At 32.6% G+C, this 21081-nt stretch overlaps 1 protein-coding gene across 1 annotated transcript; it reads right to left on the bottom strand.

Annotated features, from left to right (window-relative positions):
- Positions 16394-17359, bottom strand: LOC109327775. The gene has a single exon (XM_019560925.1). It carries the CDS (start codon positions 17357-17359, stop codon positions 16394-16396), a length of 966 nt encoding a protein of 321 aa, XP_019416470.1.

Here is a 21081-nt window from a genome sequence, read left to right as displayed (position 1 = left end):
ATAGTTAAAACGCACATATTACTCATACATTCATATTATTAAGAATATACATCTTACTTGTGTATTTGCATATTTAAGCATATAAGAAAAATAAATTGATAATTTTTAATTTGAATTTTCTACAATTAGTATTAAATTATTATTAACATATAAAATATATAATATAAATTATATAAAAAGTAGGAAGGAAAAATGTGAGGAGGAGGTGACATGTGACATGAAGGAAAAAATGTAAGGAGAAATTGACATGTGGCATGAGGGAGTTTTTTTTATTATATTGTTAATAGAGAAAAATTAAAATTCAAAGAATCTGAACTGTAATATTAAAATTCAGTGCGAAAAATGTCAAAAAACTTTGATGAGGTGAAAAGTACAATTATTCTTATATTAATGGTACACATTAAATTATATAGATAGATTAACGTAAAGAAATAGTTTGAATGTGAAAAATGATTTCAATTTCATCTAATGTTCAATGACTATTACTTTTTAGCATAACAAAACATAGTTGTTGTAAACACTCAATTTTAGTGGGTAGCGACATGAACCAATCAATGAAATTATTATTAGCATATAAAATATATAATATATAAAAAGTAGAAAGAAAAATATGTGAGGAGGAGATGACATGTGGCATTAAGGAAAAAATGTAAGGAGAAAGTGACATGTGGCATGAGAAAGTTTTTTTTATTATATTGTTAATAGATAGATAGATAGATTATAGGTTATACCTTGTGAATCCTTTCTTGTTTTTACTACATGTTCTCTTATATATATATAGTTCCATCATAAATTGTTGCCGATAATACGCACGCGACTTTCTTTCTCTCCACTTCTATATACAATTGTCTTAATTATGTGTTTGCTTTATATAAACAGATGTATGCGGTGTATTTTCAAATTAATTGATGTTTATGCTTATGAATGTTTATGAGGCCAATAGTTTGCCCTCTTAATTCTACACTGAAATTCCTAGTTTACAATGGTATTGTTTTGCTGCCATACTAATGTTTCAAATGATTGAATTGAATTATATGCTATAACAGGTAAATAGAATTAGTAGCATACTTGAGTTTATTATCAATGATTGGTGATACCTATATTACTATCATTATTATTATAGTAAATGAATGTCACTTTGATAATCATGATATAGGTATACTGATATGTATATGTAATATTTCTATTAAACATATAATTGATGAACAACTTTAAGCATATATTTCTACTAAAGGTTGCTGTTTTATTACACTAAACTAACAGCATATATTCTCATATTAGAGTTTATGGAAAATTTACATATTGTTCCTAGTTTTCTTTAAATGATGGATATTGAATAGATGTTATTTATTATGTTATACTTTTTTTATGTGATGCTTATACTTTTATTTACTTATAATTATATCCAATTACGTTTAATGTAATGGGGTCTATAACCCAATTAAGTTAATTGATGATGGGGATCTCTAGATCTATTGACTGGCATGTGCATAGGCAACCAAATTCTTAGTCGCATGAAGACGGGCTTATTCCCAGAAATGGGGTAAGACATTCCTACGAACTCAGGGCAGTGAGTGAGGGGCAGGCACCTCCAACAGGTATGTTGTGTGCAAAACTTTTAATCATGGACTGAGAGTTTGAGGCGATTAATGCTATATGCAAATTGATTGAAGCGTTATGATGTGTCCTGTTTATATTCCTCCTATTTACATTTAAGTTATGTGTAATGAGCTTGAATATAAAATTAAGTGAAAGTATTGTTATTTCTCTTTTGTTGTTCCTTATGGAGATTTTCTGTACTTGTTACGGCTATTAATGTCATATTTTCAAAGGTTTTGTCATTATAGTGTTACTAAGATTTTTATCTCAATATGCTTTGGTTTTTGACATTTCTAGGGTCTTCTAAGAAATGTCTGAGTACCAGGATGAAAGAATTGCAATCAAGCCACTATTGTAGATGATAGCTTATTTTTATTTACTAATTTTATCTTGGTCGTTTTATGGAGACATTTATTTGTTTGAGGGTATTTTAAGACTTTATCCTTATCCTCTTTATACGAAGTCCAGTTGATTATGTGGATTTAAGTTAATGATATTTTATTTCATCTTATATTTGGGGTGTTATTCATATACATTCCAAGGAAGTTTAATGCTGTAGAATTATTTGTTTTTTCGCTCGTATATTATCATCCAAATTAAGGTGTTACATATTTGGTATCCAGAGCAGTTCGATTTAGCTCGGATTATAGTAATAGTCGATCACTTCTAAACTGGACATTAGAAACTTGATATATTCTTAATTGTGTTCCCTTGTTTGTTTTGGGCTTCCAAACATTCTAAATACTTGAGTGCGTTATGTTGAGAGTAGCTAACTCAATATTTTGTGCTTTGTATGCAGAACTATGGCAGGACCAGGGAGTTTAAGGAGTGACCAAAATAATGAGCAGTCCATTGATGATCCTTTAATGATTACCTTCCAACAAATAGCCAACACATTAGTAGAGCAAGCAGTTGCTACCACTGCTACTAATCAGATCCTCGCTCAACTCCAGTATAATGTCGGTGGAGGAGTTAACCATCGAGGATATGCGAGTTTGGCTGAATTTAGGAAGCATGCTCCAACATCTTTCAAAGGGGAGTATGATCCGATGGCTGATAAGCGGTGGTTTCAAGATGTAGAGAAGATCTACCAGGTGATGGGATGTAGTGATGTAAAGAAGGTTGACTTTGCGGTGTTTATGCTTAAGGGGGAGGCAGAACACTGGTGGAGAAGTGCTCGAGGGAGACTTGTAGATGATAGCTTATTTTTATTTACTAATTTTATCTTGTACGTTTTATGGAGACACTTATTTGTTTGAGGGTATTTTAAGACTTTGTCCTTTTCCTCTTTATACGAAGTCTAGTTTATTATTTGGATTTAAGTTCATGATATTTTATTTCATCTTATATTTGGGGTGTTATTCATATATATTCCAAGGAAAGTTTAATGATGTAGAATTCTTTGTTTATGGATATGTTTCTGCTCGTATATTATTATCCAAATTAAGGTGTTACATGATATGGAAAAACGTTTTACTCATGTTGTAAATCATTTGGTCGCCCTTGATAAAAAATTTACTAATGTTGATTTGTCTAACAAAGTTTTGCGGTGTCTTGGTAGGAAATGGCAATCAAAGTTAACCGCGATAATAGAGTCAAAGAACTTATACAACATGCCATGAGCAACTCTGTTTGGGAAACTCGAAGAGCATAAAATGGAGTTAGGACGCTTGACAATGAATGAAGAATAAGACAATAACAGAATCACACTCAAGGCTACAAGATTTCAAGAAGATCAAGAAAGTGAGGATTCTAGTTCAGATTCTGATTCCGATGAAGACTTGACTCTCCTATTTGAAAAATTTAAAAAATATCTCAAGAAGAAAGGAGGGATCAAGAATCTCAAGAAAGAAGCCAAGAACTCGACCAAGAAAAGCAAGATTCCCAAATAAGGCTTCACTTGCTATGAGTGTAGAAAATCGGGCCACATGAAGCATCAGTGCCCAAGCCACCTCAAGAGTGCCCAAGCCACCTCAAGAAAGTCGAGAACAAGAAGAGAAAATCTCGAATGTCCAAGTCAAAAGAAGCATATATTGTTTGGGACGATTCCGAGAAAAAATCGACTTCAAGCTCATCCGATGAGGAGAAAAAGTCAAAGGTATCCTTCATAGCACAAGTGCATGAGAAGTGCACATCTAGTGATGAAGATGATTCTATTGAGGTACATTCCTATACTTCATCATGCTCTAATGACTCTCTTCCATACAATGAATTATATGCAGCTTATGTTGAAGATGAGGAATTAAAGAAAATTGTTAAAATAAATATAGATAGAAAAAGAGTTATTTCCTTGCATGAAAAGAAAATAATTGAATTGCAAAAGGAATTAGATGAACTTAAACTTGAAAATGAAACTCTTGATCTTATCTATGCATGTGCCTCATGTGATTTTTCTACTTCTAAATTATGTCAACCCACTATATGTGACAATTGTGAGAGTTTAAATGCTGAAAATTTTGTTTTGAAACAAAAGCTTTCAAAGCTCACATATAGTCAAGAAAATCTTAACACATTGCTCGCTAATACAAGAAACATTGGTAACCAATCTGGAATTGGATATAAACTTGAATCTAAGAAAAGACCATATAGAAATCCAGTAGTTCATATGTATAAGAAGTCAAATAATGATATGCCTGCTTGTTTTTATTGTGGTACACATGATCACACATGCACTACATGCTTTATTAGAAAATTTGGTGTGTCAAGTGGTAAATACATTTGGGTAAAGAAAGGGCAAGATCCCTTAGTTACTAACAAGAAGTGACCCAAAATAACTTCGGTACCCGAAAGAGACAAGTAAATTGTGTTTCTAGGTGTGCCAAAGGACATTTGAGCATCAAGGGATAGATCAACAAAAGATGTTCTAGGCACAATGTTGGTGAGTAGATCAAGGCTATTAAGAAGAAAAGTTATTGAGAAAGGTTGGTAAATGAGCTTCCGTATTATGTTACCTACCAAGAGTACTTCTCTAAGTAATAAAAAGGGAGAAGATAAAGGGAAGAACAATGACAGGGGGAGCAGCGCACTTTGAATTTCAAAATTTCATATCATGAAACCTTTCATCAAACAAGTGGTAATCTTGACCTATCACCAATGGGTAAGTAAGGTAAGTATATTAACAAGGTTATAAAATTATTTCTTAGTAAGCTCAAAATTGTGCTTAAAACTGTCAACTTTCTATCATTAATCGATTAACTCCCTCAATATAATCAATTAAATGAGTTCCAGTAGCTAAAGCTTTCTGAAATAAATCATCTTAATCGATTAAATTTTGTGTTAATCGATTACCTGAGCTCAAATTTTTTTTGAAATTTAATTCTTCTTATTTTTGAGTTAAGTACAACTCATGGTTTTGGTTGTATCATATTTTAGTATTTTGTAACTATGCTGAACCTTGGTAATTATGTTAAATAGAATTTGTTTTTGCATGAATCTTGAACATGTCTTTATTATGTATTATAATTGAATGATCGAAATATGCTTTAAAATGAAAATTGCCTAACAATTGCTAACAAGTAGTAAGTGGTGATAATGGCATCTAACAAGTGGTGCTAACAAGTGGTGCTAACAAGTGGCATACATATATGTTTAATCATTCCATATATAAACTGTTTACATAATGGATATGTCATGCAAAATCAGTCTATTATAGAGTCAAAAATTAGTGCATTTGTTTAAGCTTCTCAAACTGGTTATTGCTTATGCTAATAATTACAGTTTTTAAATAAATTGTTATATCTCTTCTTACTTTTGACTAGAATTGAATATTTGTATCTTTTTGATAATGTCAAAAGGGGGAGAAAGGTTGCTTGTTGTGTTTGATGTTATTTGCAGACTGTTATAAAAGGTTTCGTGTTTACCTAAGGGGGAAAAGGACATATAAGTGCTTACCTAAGGGGAGAACAAAGCGCTTCAACTTTGAATTCACAACCATTATGCAAATGTACAACATCATCAAGCTAATTCATCAAATGTAACATATTATTTGATGTGGTGTTTGTCATCATCAAAAAGGGGGAGATTGAGAGTGCAAAGCGTCAAGGATTGCATTAGCAACGTTTGCCTATGTTTTGATGAAGACAAGGAATTAGTTAAAGTTTGAGGATGACTCAACAATCAACATGTCGAGGGCTCAAGTGGTGATTTATTAGACTTAGGTTATAATTCTTTATTATCTTTTTAGAAGTCTAAGATGTTTGCCATAGATATTGAGTTTAGGTTAGGGAAACCTATGTGTGAGTCTCACAAGACTTAATAAAGTAATTAATCCACTAAAATGAGACATCATCTAGTTTATTATATGTTCATGCATTAATCATACATGTTATATGTGCACATTAGGCATAACATAATGGCTAAAACATGTGTAAGTATCAAGCATAACATAAAGTAGTTTACCATTTAATCATGTAATAAAATACACTGGTTAATCGATTAACGGTTAGCCTTAATTGATTAACAAGTCTGTTTTTCTGTTGTTTCAACTGCATAACTGAAAAACTGTTTTTGGAGGCAAAATCTGTTTTGTATAAATACTGATTAATTGCAGAAACGGCTAGGAGTGAAAAAGAGAGAAAAACACAAGAGAATAGATATAGATCATCATTTTTAGAATCTATTAGAAAGTGTTGAATTAGGAGAAAGATTAGATCATGCTAATGCTTTAGTTTTCACATCATCTTGCATGTTTCTTTGTAAAGCTTTCTTGCATTATTCTTGTGTTTCTTGAAAAGAAAATAAATATTTTTTAAAGTTGAATATTTTCAGAAACCTCATGCATTCACATTAGACTAGGAAGTCTTGTGAGTTCTTGCTTAGGTTTTAGGCTTTCGTTCTTATTATAATATCTTAGTATTAAGTACTCATTCATAACTCAAAGCATTGTATTAAAGGATTGGGAAAATCCTAGTTGCGGTTAGGTAAGGTGTTCTTCACACAAAGACTTGAAGGTCTTGGGATAAAGAGCGATACCTTGGCTGGGGCCGAATCGCGTAAGAAAGGTTTTCGGTTTTCTTGGGAGGCGGTTTTGGGAAAGGTCAAACCAAGGGTGACGAAGTTCTTTGGGTTCCAAGAAAAGAGCGTTCAAGTTTTATAATGAAAGCGTGTATGTAACGTACATTGTGTTCTATAGTGAAGAAGGAAAATCTCCCAAATCAGAGGGGAGGACTGGATGTAGTTTTGCAGTGGACAGCAAAACTAATCAGGATAAAATCCGTGCGCAATCTTTTCTATCATTTTCTCTTTTATATTTCAAGATGTTTTAATTGCATACTTGTTCTTTGCTATGTTCTTGTTAATCTTGTACAAAAGTATATGTTGAATATTTGTTTGTGAGTTAGTTAATAACTATGCAAGTTGGCGATTTGATCATTCTGTTTCTGTTTTGATTTAATCGATTAAGCCCATTGGTTAATCGATTAACTGGGCATTTTTTGGCAAGTGTGTAAAAACCTAAAAAGTGGAACTTGAGCTCCACCACACCTATTCAACCCCTCCCCTCTTCTGGGTGTATTCAGCCACTGATACCTAACAAGTATCACATCAACCTTCAAACATTACATCTAGATATTGATGGATGATATGGCAACCCATAAACTAACATGACCAAGTATTCACAAAAAACTAACTACCCTTTGTTTCCAGAATGGGTTTTATAAAGTTACAAACGCTTTCTTAAAGCCTGGACCAAATACAATTTATTATGTTTTAATATAAACATTAGGATGAAAACGTATAAGGAAAGAGCATAACCTTAACTAAATAAGATTCAATCAAACAAGTGTTCAAATGTAAAAAAAGGAAGAAGATGGCTTTTGGTTATGCTTATTAAATAAATTATTATAAAAAAAAACTTTGCATAAGAATCTAAAATCTAAAATTAACTTCTACCAAAAAATTAAGAATGGGAAGACAGCCTAATTCTTTTTTACAAATTTATTTTATCACATCAAATGACCAATCATTTTCCTTATTTACCCAATTAACAACAAATTAAAATAAGAATACGGGGCACTACTTCTTTGCTGCAAGATTAAGAACACATATTATATCTATATTTATATGGTTAAGAAACACATGCCGTGCATTTGTATGGTTAAAAATACACATGTGACGTGCATTCGTATTATTAAGAACACACATGTGACCCGTGCATTCGCATGGCTAAAAATACACATGTTATCTGCACATTCGCATTACTAAGAAAACACATGTTACCCATGCATTCACATAGTTAAAACACACATATTACTCATACATTCACATTATTAAGAATATATATCTTACTTGTGTATTTGCATGTTCAAGCACATAAGAAAAATAAATGATAAATTTTAATTTTAATTTTCTAATGGAAATAGCAAATAGAAAGTGTGAAACATGATACCATATTATTTTTATTAAAATAAATATTTTAAAATTTATAGAAAACGAAATGATTTTTCCAATTTTAAATACGATTTTTTTAATGAAAATATGGAAATCAAATCGTTATACTATATTAGTCTTTTTTATTAAAAATATATTTAAAAGTTGTAAAAAACTTCAATTTGGAATTTGATTTTTTTAATTATAATAGAGAAAATTTAAAATTCAAAGAATCTGAAATGTATATTAAGAGTCAGTGGGAAAAATGTCACAAAAACTTTGATGAGGTGAAAAAGTACAATTATTCTTAGATTAATGGTAAACATTAAATAATATAGATAAATTAATGTAAAGAAATAGTTCGGATGTGAAAAATGATTTCAATTTCATCTAATGTTCAATGACTATTACTTTTTAACATAACAAAATATAGTTGCCGTAAACACTCAATTTTAGTGGGGTAGCGACATGAACCAATCACTAATTAATATTAAATTATTAACATATAAAATATATAAAAAGTATGAAGGAAAAAATATGAGGAGGATGTGCCATGTGGCATAAAGGAAAAAATGTGAGGAGAAAGTGACATGTGGCATGAGATAGTTTTTTTTATTATATTGTGTTACCAATGCTTCTTACAATTATATTTCTAATTATTATATGTGATCTTATTAATACCCTCAAATTTCTATTTACAATTAAATACCTTTATATGTGACATTTTTGTTTGATATTTTTAAACTATTTTAAAAGTAAAATTAATATTTACCTTCGAAAAGTTTAAATGAATGCTAATTTATCTAACATTTTAAAATTAAATATGTTTTTATAATTAAAACTTAGAAAATAAAGTTAGCTTATAATTATTTACAAGGATAAAATTGTATATGGATAAGAAAAGTTCAATTTTCTTTTCATCTTATATGTTGTCATTTTCTTCTCCAAACCAAAAGTTTTATATTGCATCTTTGATTCTCTTTAATCATTTCTAATCGTTAATGTCCTCTCCACCGAAGTTTTTTTTCAACCTGAAATGATTTTTGGAAATCAATTCTGTTAAAACGTACATAATAACAAATTACAGTATTTATATTTCAAGAAAACACGAGTTATATAAAAAAGCATCAGAACACATTAAAAAATAAAACAATTGATCGAGAATTGAAAGAAGCTAGCAATAGTAGACAGGCATAAGAGTCAGTTGTTATAACGAGATAGAATATGTTACTTTTTTCCACGTTCAACTGTCTCAATGCAACGTAGTTAGCACATTTTTGGACTTTGGTTACAAGGATATATATGCGCATGGTTTAACCACTTTTCAATTTTATCAGCTAAACCAACAAAACCATTACACAGGCCTAGGCCCAGTAGTAGGTTCCATATCCCCTACGGTTTTTTATTACATTACTGGATAGGTTACCAATATATTCAAATGAGATACATAAACCACTTCAAAAAAATCGACATGAATAAACAGTGCTTCATAGTTCATACAGATGTTGTATGAAGGCCCAACTTTATTAGAAGCTATTATGTCCTTTAGGTGAAAAGGACAGACTTCATTTCAATAACTGATCAACCCAGAAATCCCCAAAATGGGTTCCACTCTGAAATAATTATTACAGATGTTGAAAAATCGAGATGAGAAAAAATAAAACTCAATATATTTTTGTTTGTAATTGTCAAATATTGATCATAATGCATGTCAAACAATAAACTCTTCTTTGGACTGATTTATCATTCACATATGCAACCTTATAATAATCACATGTTTACCATCACATGTGTGTATATAATTTGGCCAAACAACAATCTTCGTTTGGGCCGACTAATACTCGCATGGATACATATACGCACTAGCATTTGACATTTATTATAAATAATTCACAGAAAATATATCACTTTTGCGACTTCTTGTTTAAAGGTTTACTTAAAATGTCAAACAATTTTATTTTCCACAATAAAAAACCATTTATTAGTTGAGTTTGATTCAACACTTAATCCAAAACATATATTATTTATATCCACATATAAATACATATAACCATTATAGTCTATTGGTAGCATTGCATCATTCTCATCACAAGGATCTGCGTTTCGAATTACAGTGATGACTCTTTTGAATTTTTCCATTAAAAATATATTACAATTTTATACATGACTAAACATGGTAAGACACACTGTCCAAACAGAAACATAGCTTCAACAATAACAACCCTTTAATAATGCAATCAATTACAAACAAATGCAACAAACCATAAATGTTGCAACCATTTAAATAAATAAGTTAAATAATATATATAAAAGAAGACATGTTCACGTAATAGACTCATCACAAAATATCTAGTACAACATCAATTTTCAGTCTTTGGACAGAGAAATTAATTTGTAGGTAGTATTCTCAACGTAGTTATCAAATATTAGCAATAGATTCTCTCAAACAATAGTGTTTCTTTGGACCAACTATTATTTACATGGAACAAACTTTATAATTATTACCTATTTATCATCACATGTATGTTATTATTTGGCCAAATTGTGTCTTCCTTTTGGTCGAACACAATTGACATAAATAACTTCATACTCATCTGTTTAATTTACTCAATTTTCACAATGGAGGTTACTTTGGCAACATATTGCATCATTAATTCAAAAATAATAACGAGACAAAAGGTAAACAATATGGGTACATTATATAAAAATAATCTTAGAATTAAAACCTTTAGATTCCATATCTTTTATGATTAGCAAATCTAATCTCACAATATAATTCCAAATCAAAAAATATATATTACATATATATCAACGCATAAGAATAGATGCAATCTTAATTAAATAAAAAATAGATCAGGATTGAAAAGCAATGCAAATCATTATCGAAATTCTGAATCGAATATGATCATACATATTTTAAAATATATATGTAATATCAGACATTAACTTTAATTAGTAATTTCAGACATCATAACAACCTCAAGCTGGAAACAATTACATATGTATATATGTATATTTTAATTCACAATATATACAAGATCATGAATTCCAGATTGTATCTATAATATATATAAAGACAAAACATGATATAATTTTCATTTTCCTATTTTGCCGATAATATTATTTAATTTAAAAAAAACTATATGATTCTAAGTAATTACCACCAACACATTAATTAACTACATTTCTTATCTTAAATTGATTATTATTATAAACATAAAAAATATAATATAAAGTAAATCAAACACAAAAAATACATTTTAATTCCAAAAACTAAAATATATAAAAATTGAATACGAAATATCATACAATGTTGACCAGTTGGCACGAAGTGCCTATCGACAACTAGTATGTATAAAATAAAAACACGTCTTAACAGATATATACCTTATACATATGCTTTAACAAATTGTAAAATTGTAAAGTGACAAAAGTCAATGTTGAACAACAAGACATTAGTGCATATATATTATACATATTGCATAACAACATTAGTGCACATATAATATACATATTGCATAACAAACTCATAAAAGTTAATGTAATGTTCATACACAGATCTGAATATATATTCAAACACAAGTTGCAAGGATTCATAATACAAATTACTCATAATTCAAATAAGTAAAAGCGTATCCTTGTTATTCTTAAATACCCAATTTTCATAGCCAATAGCAGAAGTATAAAAATCCCCAAATTTAAAAAATTAGAATTCATAAAAAATTGGGGAAACATCAACCAGGAAGAAGTTGGGCTCTAGCTCTGATAACATGTTAAGGTTTCATCTCAAAATCAATTAGCAATGAGAGGAATAACCTAACATGTATTTAAATCATTTCCGAAACAATGAGGTAGGCAATGTGAGACTTAGTTTTTAACGATCAACAATGTCTACTTCTTACTAATTCTGTTTTGCAAAAACCTCTGTACCAATTCGTTGGGACTTGTTGACAATCTCATTAAGGCATATTACAAAGCAAATGAGTTTGTAGATCAACAATAACATAATTTTGTTGACAATTACCGATTCAACACGCCTGATCCAGAATTTAGTTCCAGCTTTTTTTAGGGTTCTAATCTTCTTTTCCTTTTCTAATAATAGTGTCTCTATCTCTGTCACATACATAATCTTGTTTCTATGATATAAAAAGGAAAATATATAGACATACAATCTTTTATTTGAATTTTAAAAGTTTTATATTGTTAGTATATTAATTTTTCTCTCTTTAATTATTTACTTACATTGTATGTAGCCACCAACATATCAAGAGGAATGTGTATGTACAGATAGAATAATTACAGTGGGAATTCATTACATTATTCATGATTCAATAAATGGTATTTAGTTGATGATGCTGGCCTGTCAGTATAAAATAGCAAGATTAGATCAAGTAGGAGAGGTCTAATAGGTTTCGAATTACTTCATAAATGAGGCAAATTAATTTTCAAACGTCCAATATTGTGATCGTGGATGCATATTCTCTGATGGAATAAGAGTATAAAATTTATGTATTGACACAGTAAAAATATATACATATGTATCTCATTATTTACCATTCATTTGAATTATTATTATTTTTGAAAAGTCAACAATAATTAAATATCAATGATGAACAATGCAATGACAATGTATATTAGAGAATAATACTTGAGGATAATTGATAGTTAGTTATTAGAATGAACCTAGCCCTATTTATGGTACACATTAGTTCTAACTATTTCAGTTAGAAGGCAAGGAACATTCTAACAACTAACTATCAATTATCCTAAAGTATTATTCTCTAATATTCCCCCTTGAAACTTATGGTGGGATTGTACATCGTGAAAGTCAAAAATTCTAAGTTTGTTTCTTAGAAAACTAAATCTTGAGGAAGATAAATGCTTGGTTAAAATATCCGCAGTATGAAAAATTGATGGGATATGCTTGACAAACAAAGACTTGGATTGAACCTTGTCACGAACAAAGAATAAGTCCAGTTCTTGAAGAAGAGCAAGGGCCACAATGCACAAATTATCACATAGAATGAGAGGGGCAGTGTGACTAAACTGAAGTTCTTGAAGAAAAGATTGCACCCATTGAAACTCTTGAGATATGAGAACAAGACTCCTATATTCAGCCTTTGTGCTTGATCTAGAAATAGTGCTTTGTTTCTTTGACCACCAAGTGATTAAGTTATTTCCTATAAAAAGGCAAGCACCTGATGTAGACTTCCTGTGATCACAATCAGAAGCCCAGTCTGCATCACAAAAACCAGTGAGAGGAAGAGGAGATCTAGGAGAAATAGGTTGAAGCGATATGCCATGAGTTTGAGTACCAGTCAAGTATCGGAGAATTCTTTTCACAACTGACCAATGTTCTTCTAGGGGTGTGGTTAAAAACTGACAAACTTTATTAACAAAATAAGCAATATCTGGTCTTGTGACTGTGGCATATTGAAGAGCACAAACTATGGACCTGTACAGTGTTGGATGCTCAAAGTAATTAGAACCTTCTTTTGTAAGTATGGTGGTATGAGCCATAGGAGAAGAGATAGATTTGGAAGTGCTCATATTAGCTTTTTCAAGCAAGTCCCTAACATACTTGGATTGAGAAAGAAACAAGGCTCCATGAGGAAGATTTTTAACCTCTATACCAAGAAAATAATCAAGTGTACCTAACTGCTTAAGAGCAAAGGTAGAGCTGAGTTGGTTAATAATTTCTTTCACCTTGACTAAGGATGACCCTGTGACAATGATATCATCAACATAGACTAGAACATATATTTTGTAGGTGGAAGTGTGAAGCATAAAAAGAGAGTTATCACACCTACTGTTAGAAAAGCCAAAACCAACCAAGGTATGTTTGAGCTTATCAAACCATTGCCTTGGAGCTTGTTTGAAGCCATAGATGGCCTTGTGCAGTTTGCAAACCAACCGTTTATTAGGATGTTGAAAACCAAGAGGTTGTTGCATGTATACTTCTTCAATAAGATCTCCACTCAAGAAGGCATTGTTGACGTCTAGTTGCTCAAGAGGCCATTTATAGGTCAAAGCCAAAGTTAACAGGATCCTGATGGTAATAGGTTTTACAACAAGCAAAAAGGTTTCAGAATAATCAGCTCCAAACTTCTGATGGAACCCCTTTGCTACCAATCTAGCTTTGTACTTGTTTACGGAACCATCCGGATTTTGTTTGACTCTAAATACCCATTTGCAACCAATGGCTCTTTTCCCTTCAAGAAGAGTTGTGAGAGACCAAGTACCCAACTGCATTAAAGCATCATATTCTGCAGTCATAACTTCTTTCTATACAGGAATGGTTAAGGCAATCTTGACACTGGAAGGTTCTTTAAAAGTGAGAAGAACTCTATGAATCTTTGGTTTTAAAATACCTGACTTGGACCTGGTTTGCATAGGATGCACAAAGGCTAAATCAGGAACAACTATAGGATTAGAGCAATGTTGTGGAGACTCATCAATAGTGGAACCAGATGGCAAGGTGACTGGATTAGAAGAAGGGGGAGAAGAAGGACTGGATGACACTGTAATAGAAGACACAGACTCAGTAGGACCAATAATGAGAGTAGGAGAGACAGGAGAAGAGGAAGGAGAAACAGGAGAGTCAACAGAAGGCATAGTGGGAGATGGACTATTAGACACTAGAAAAACTAGGAGGAGAAGGAGAAGGCAAACCAGTATCAGTGGTGGAAGAAGAGAATGATGCATATAGAAATGTATATTCATTGAAAAGAACATCCTTAGAAATGATAAGTTTGCGCTCTTTAGTTAGACATTTATACCCTTTGTGAGAGGTTGAGTAACCAAGAAAATTATATTCAGAGGACCTTAATTCCAACTTATGCTTATTGTAAGGTCGAAGATGAGGATTACATGAACATCCAAACACTTTAAGAGAAGTGTAATCAGGATCCTTACCAAATAGAAGTGAATGAGGTGATTTGTTGGATAATATAAGAGATGGAAGCCGATTGATAAGATATACAGCAGTAAGAAATGCATGATCCCAAAAGTACATAGAGAGACAAGCATGAGCAAGAAGAGTAAGTCATGTTTTAACTATGTGCCTATGTTTTCTCTCCACTGTGCCATTTTGATGGTGAGTATGAGGACATGTGACTCTATGAACTACTCCAATGGATTGAAGGTAGGGACCAAATGACCTAAACTCTCCCCCCTAATCACTTTGAACAGCTTTTAAGGGATGATCAAATTGAGTATGGATCATGGTAACAAAGTGTTTAAACACATATAAGGTGTCTGATTTTTGTTTAAGCAAAAAAATCTAGGTATGTCTAGTGGCAGCATCAACTATAGACAGATAGTATCTAAAGCCTGTAGCAGGACCCCAAAAATCTGAGTATACTAACTCAAAGGGAGCAGTGTAAACAGAGTTAGAAGCATTGGCATGTAATCTATGAGATTTACCAAGTACACAAGCTGAACAGAAATCAAGTGCAATTTTATTTATGTGGGAAATATTACAATGATGCATTACATGAGTCAAAACCTTCTCATGAGCATGTCCTAGACGACAATGCCAGAGATAATAGGAAGAAAAAAGACCAGAAGCATCAGTATTGTTACAAGTAGTAGTAATATTCCTAGACACACTAGTAACAACATTGTCAACACTAGGCTATGAAGATAAAGGAGCAGTAGCAGTAGGAGAAAAAGGCTTAGCTAGATGCAACGGTTGAAGATCATAAAAGGCATAGAGTCTCTCTGGAGTTAGAGTTCCTCTAAGCAAAATGTGATTAGAACCCTGATATTTCACAAGACAATGGTTAGAATGAAATTCAAAGTAACACATATTATCCTTAGAGAATTTAGAGACACTAAGAAGATTTTTAGTAATAGAGGGAACCAGTAATACAGAATTAAGAGAAAAAATAACAGTAGGGCGAGTAGGAGAAGAGAATGTAAAAGAACCAGAAGTTTTAATGTCAATGCCAATACCATTACCCATATAAATTTAATCTGCACTGAACTTTTCACATGGTTCTTCAAGTAGTAAGGGATCAGTAGTGAGATGATGAGTAGCCCCAGAGTCTGGATACCAAATTGGAGTGGAGGGCTTAGCCAAGAGACCAACAACCATGGCATGAGGATACAAACCATATTAATGAGATGAAGAAGTCCTTTGACCATGTTTAGCAGAGGATGGTTGCAACGCATATTGTGAATTAGGATTAGTAGGGTAATGTGGATCCATGTAGGAATGAGGTGGAAAGTGCTTACTAGGATAGACTGAGTGATGTGGTTGATGACTAACATGAATATGCTGACTAGGATTAAATTGTTGATGTGGCAAAGATTGAGATAGTCCAACATGTGATGGTTGACCATAGAGCTCGGAGTATGATGCACCATAATTAGGAGGTGCATAGTAGCAAACAGTAACATCATGACCATACCTATTGCAGAAAATTCAGTAGAAATTGTTCTTGGAGGAAAAACGACCTCCACCACAACGAGAGCCACGAAATCCATGGGAACCACCTTTATAACCACGGGAACCACCACGGAAACCTCCAGGACCATGATGTGGAGCTCTAACCATATCTGAACGAGCATGAGATGACATCATTGGCATCATAAAAGTTAAACCAGAGGAAATTGTTTCCCATGAATGTAACGGTGAACCAGCAGCAACATTAACCGATAAAGCATCGGAAACAGACCGATTTCTATTTCGTTCCAGGCGTGACTCAAAAGTAAGAAGAAAGGATTGAAGTTCATTTACCGTAGGAAGATCATATTGACTTTCCACAGCTGTGATAATAGGTTGAAATTCCTCCGATAAACCGTCCAGAATAAAATCCACATGCTCAGCTTGAGTGATAGGGGAACCAATGGAAATCAATGAGTCATCGAGTACCTTGATTCGAGTGAAATATTCAGAAATAGTGTTAGATCCCTTCGTAATCAATCGTAGTTGAGCACGTAATTGACGTCCACGTGCCTTGGTTTGAGCTTGACAATGCTCAATGTTTTCAAGCCATAACTGTTGAGAAGTGGAGCAACCAACAACACGTGGTTGAAGTTCTTCAGAGAGCGAATTGAGGATCCAGGACAAAAGCAATTGGTCCTGTTCATCCCAGCTTAAGAAAGCAGGGTTAAGACGATGATGAATGCGATCTCGGTCACTTAAGAATTGAGGAGGAGGATCCATATCAGAAATAAACCGTTCAGCTCGGTTAGATCGAAGAACTGCAAGAATAAATTGACGCCATACTAGAAAGTTCTTGTCAGTGAGTTTTGTTGATGGTAGCAGAAGATTGAGCGAAGGTGAAGATGCTTGAAGCGGCAGCGGCACAACCGGAGGAAATGTAGCAGCCGGAGGAGGAGGAGGAGAATCTTCACCGCGAGAACCTGGATCGGTAACAAAGGCCATAGGCGGCATGATACCATGTAAACAGAAGCAGATCTGAGAAGAGGAGAGTAGCACAGTGAACTAAAGAAAGTAATGAAAGAGATAAGAAAAGGAATGTTGCAAAGAAACTAAAATAGAGAAATGAAAGAGAAGAGCAATAGAGAGAAACTGTGAATTTCACGGTTTTGTACTTTATTGAATTGTAAAATTAATTATTACAATCTGAACCTAGCCTTTATTTATAGTATACAATAGGAATGAACCTAGCCCTATTTGTGGTACACATTAGTTCTAACTAATTCAGTTAGAAGGCAAGGAATATTCTAACAACTAACTACCAATTATCCTCAAGTATGATTCTCTAATAATGTATGAATCCTCAAGTATGATTCATCATACAAATAGTGCATACATTTTTTCTCATGGAGTAAACGGTGAAAGTACATCACAGCTGGTAGCAATCTATATATTTAGTGAAAATATGAGATGTGGAAATAGCTCAATAAAAGTGACTTTCCGAAGCATTTCCATGTGACAATGGGTACATCATCACAAACTATTACCAACCATTTTATCCAAATATAGCTACAAACCAAAAGATCAAATGACATGATGAAACTAAAATTTGGGAATTGTAGAGATGAGGAAGAGAGAAAAAAGACACGACTAAATGGGGGTGTGGGGTGAGAGTGAAAAGTGTCAAGGATTGCATTAACAATGTTTTGCCTATATTTTGATGAAGACAAAAAATTAGTAGGGATGGCAAAAAAACACGTACCCATGGGTAAAATCCATACGGGCACGAGTATAGGTTACAAACGGGTATCCGCAGGTATTATAAACAGGTTTTTAAAAATACTCGTAGTACATACGGGCGGGTACGGGTAATATGGTACTCATGCCCGCGGGTATCCGTTATTTATATGATTAATATATTATATTTAATTAAAATAAAAAGTACATTAGTCTAACATTCATTATACTATGTACATTTTTTCATTTTACTTTGTTTACATATTTTATTGAGTTTGGTGGTGAAACAATCTACAAATATTATTACATGTGTAGAAACACACATGTTTTACAAAGAAAATATATACTTTTTGTTAAGGAAATGAGAACAAAAAATTACACAAATAGAAATCAGCAATAAATTTAGCATTTTTGTCAAATATTCAATCAAAATGTACAAAAATAATTAAGTTTTATCTTATATGAAATATAATAGAAGTAAAAAATTAAAAATTTATTTATAATATAAGAAACCTGCGGGTACCCGTTGTACCCACGAGTATCCAGAAATACCCGCGAATACCAGCACACGGGTACCCGTACGGGCGGGTATGGGTAATGTTCTCCTATTTTGAAACGAGTAGCGGGTAGTTACTACCCGTTAGACTTGTCAAAATGGGCTACCCGGACGAGTTCGGACTAGCCCGCTTTTAATTCGGGCTAAGATGGGTCGAGCTAAAAAGCCCGGTTATATTTTATGTTTTTTGAATTGAGGCCCAAGCCCGCCCAAAGGGGGCTGCGGTTTGTGGCGGGCCGGCTCGAATTATTTATATTAAAAAAATTAAATAACTTAAAATTTACAAGTTATTTAGTATTTACACACAAAAATTGAAATAAAGTAAAATTGTAACTTTTTTTGTTGCATCTTCTACTAAAATACTTTAAAGATCTTGAATTGCCTAATCATAAATTCATAATAATATAATGGCCTTAAGTTTGGCTACAGGAGCGTAGGTCTCATCATAATCGATGCCCTCCTCCTGGTTGTAGCCTTTGGCCACTACGCTAGCCTTATTTCTTATTATTAAGCCAGATTCATCTAGCTTATTATGAAAGACCCATCTGGTGTTAATCACAGGATGATCTTGTGGTTTGGGGACCAAGTCTCACACATTATTTCGCTCAAACTGGTTTAGCTCTTCTTGCATAGCTATATCCCAGTGTACATCCTCGAGGGCTTCATCGATGGTCTTTGGCTCTATTTGAGATACGAATGCAACAAAATTACAGAAATTATGTATGGAACTACGGGTTACCACCCCCGTAGATATATCACCTAACACCTTATCAAGTGGATGATCCTTTTTAGTCTTCCATGCAATAGGCATATCTCGATGTTGTTCTTCTACTATTTGCTCCACATCTTGTTGGATTTTATTCATGTCCTTGGATTGCACTTCTTCTAGTAGACCTGAAATGTCATCTGAAAATACATTTCTCTTCTCTTTTGGAGAAGATTCGTCAAAATGAACATGAATAGATTCTTCTACTTGCATGGTATATTTATTGAACACACGAAATGCCTTACTATGTAATGAATACCTAAGAATATGTCCTCATCAGCTTTCGAGTCAAATTTTCCTAAGGATCTTTTCCATTATTTAAAATAAAACATTTGCACCCGAATGCATGAAGATGAGTAATATTCGGTATTCGACATTTAAGTATTTCATAAGGTGTTTTCGAAAAAGTAGGTTTAAGTAGTCTTCAATTAATTACATAACAGGTTGTGTGAATTGCATCAGCCTAGAAATATTTTGGAATTTTGCTCTCATTTAGCATAGTCATCGCGAGTTCCTCTATAACTCTATTTTTCCTCTCAACAACTCCATTTCGTTGAGGGGTGCGGGGAGCTGAGAACTGATGCATGATGTCATGCTTATTACAAAACTTATTAAATTTATGATTTTTGAATTCTCCGACATGGTCGGATCAAATGTAAATAATTTTCAGGTTAGACTGATTTTGGATTTGTTTGGATAGACATTTGAAAGATTTATAAGCATCGCTCTTTGATGCTAAAAATAAAATCCATGTGAATCTAGAAAAATCATTGACAATTACTAAAGCGTAATAACTCCCACCAAAACTCATAATTTCTGACGGTCCAAACAAGTCCATATGGAGAAGCTCCAATGGTCTATTAGTGGATATCACATTCTTTTTGTTAAAGGAATTCTTTACTTATTTACATTTCTGACACATGTCACAAGAATCATGAGTTTTAAAATCGAGTTTTGGGAGACCAATTACTAAATTGTTTTTAGATAATTTTTCTAAATGATTCACATGAATGTCAGTGACGCATCTATGCCAAAGCCAAATGTTATCTTCTTTTGAAATAAAATATTTTGAAAACAGAGAAGTCACATCCTCCAGATTAACCATATAAATATTATTTACTAGATGTCTGACAAATTTAACATTATTAGGTAATAAGTCACGAATGATACAACAATAAGAATCAAATGACACAAGATTACCTTTATCGCATAGTTGGCTTATGCTCAACAAGTTATGTTCCAAACCTTCTACATATAGAACGTTCTCGATTATTGTGTGGGTTGAGTTGCTAATCTTCCTAGTGCCCAAGATTCTTCCTTTGTTGTTGTCTCTATAGGTGACGAATCATTTTTCTTTCAATGACAAGTCTAGGAATTTTGACTTGTCTCTAGTCATATGTCTCGAACAACCGCTATGAAGATACCAGTTTTGTCCATGTGTTTGAAGACATGCCCGCAAAATAGATCAAGAAAAACAACAAAGAATAACCGATTACCCAAAACTGAGCAACCAGTTATCAAGAAAAACAACATAGAATAACTGATTACCCAATTGAGTAACTGATTAGTCATTTGGATAGAAACTTAGCGTAATCGATTACCCAGTGTGAGTAACCTATTAACCAGTGATGTTATAATAGTTTTCAGATTGAAGCTAAAATAACTTAT

This window comes from Lupinus angustifolius, chromosome LG15 (assembly GCF_001865875.1).
Source record: "Lupinus angustifolius cultivar Tanjil chromosome LG15, LupAngTanjil_v1.0, whole genome shotgun sequence".
Lineage (NCBI taxonomy): Eukaryota > Viridiplantae > Streptophyta > Magnoliopsida > Fabales > Fabaceae > Lupinus > Lupinus angustifolius.
This window is presented reverse-complemented; position numbering and strand designations above follow the sequence as displayed.

Excerpts from the sequence above, each read along its gene's own strand:
- LOC109327775 (XM_019560925.1), bottom strand. The coding sequence starts at position 17,359 with ATGGCCTTTGTTACCGATCCAGGTTCTCGCGGTGAAGATTCTCCTCCT.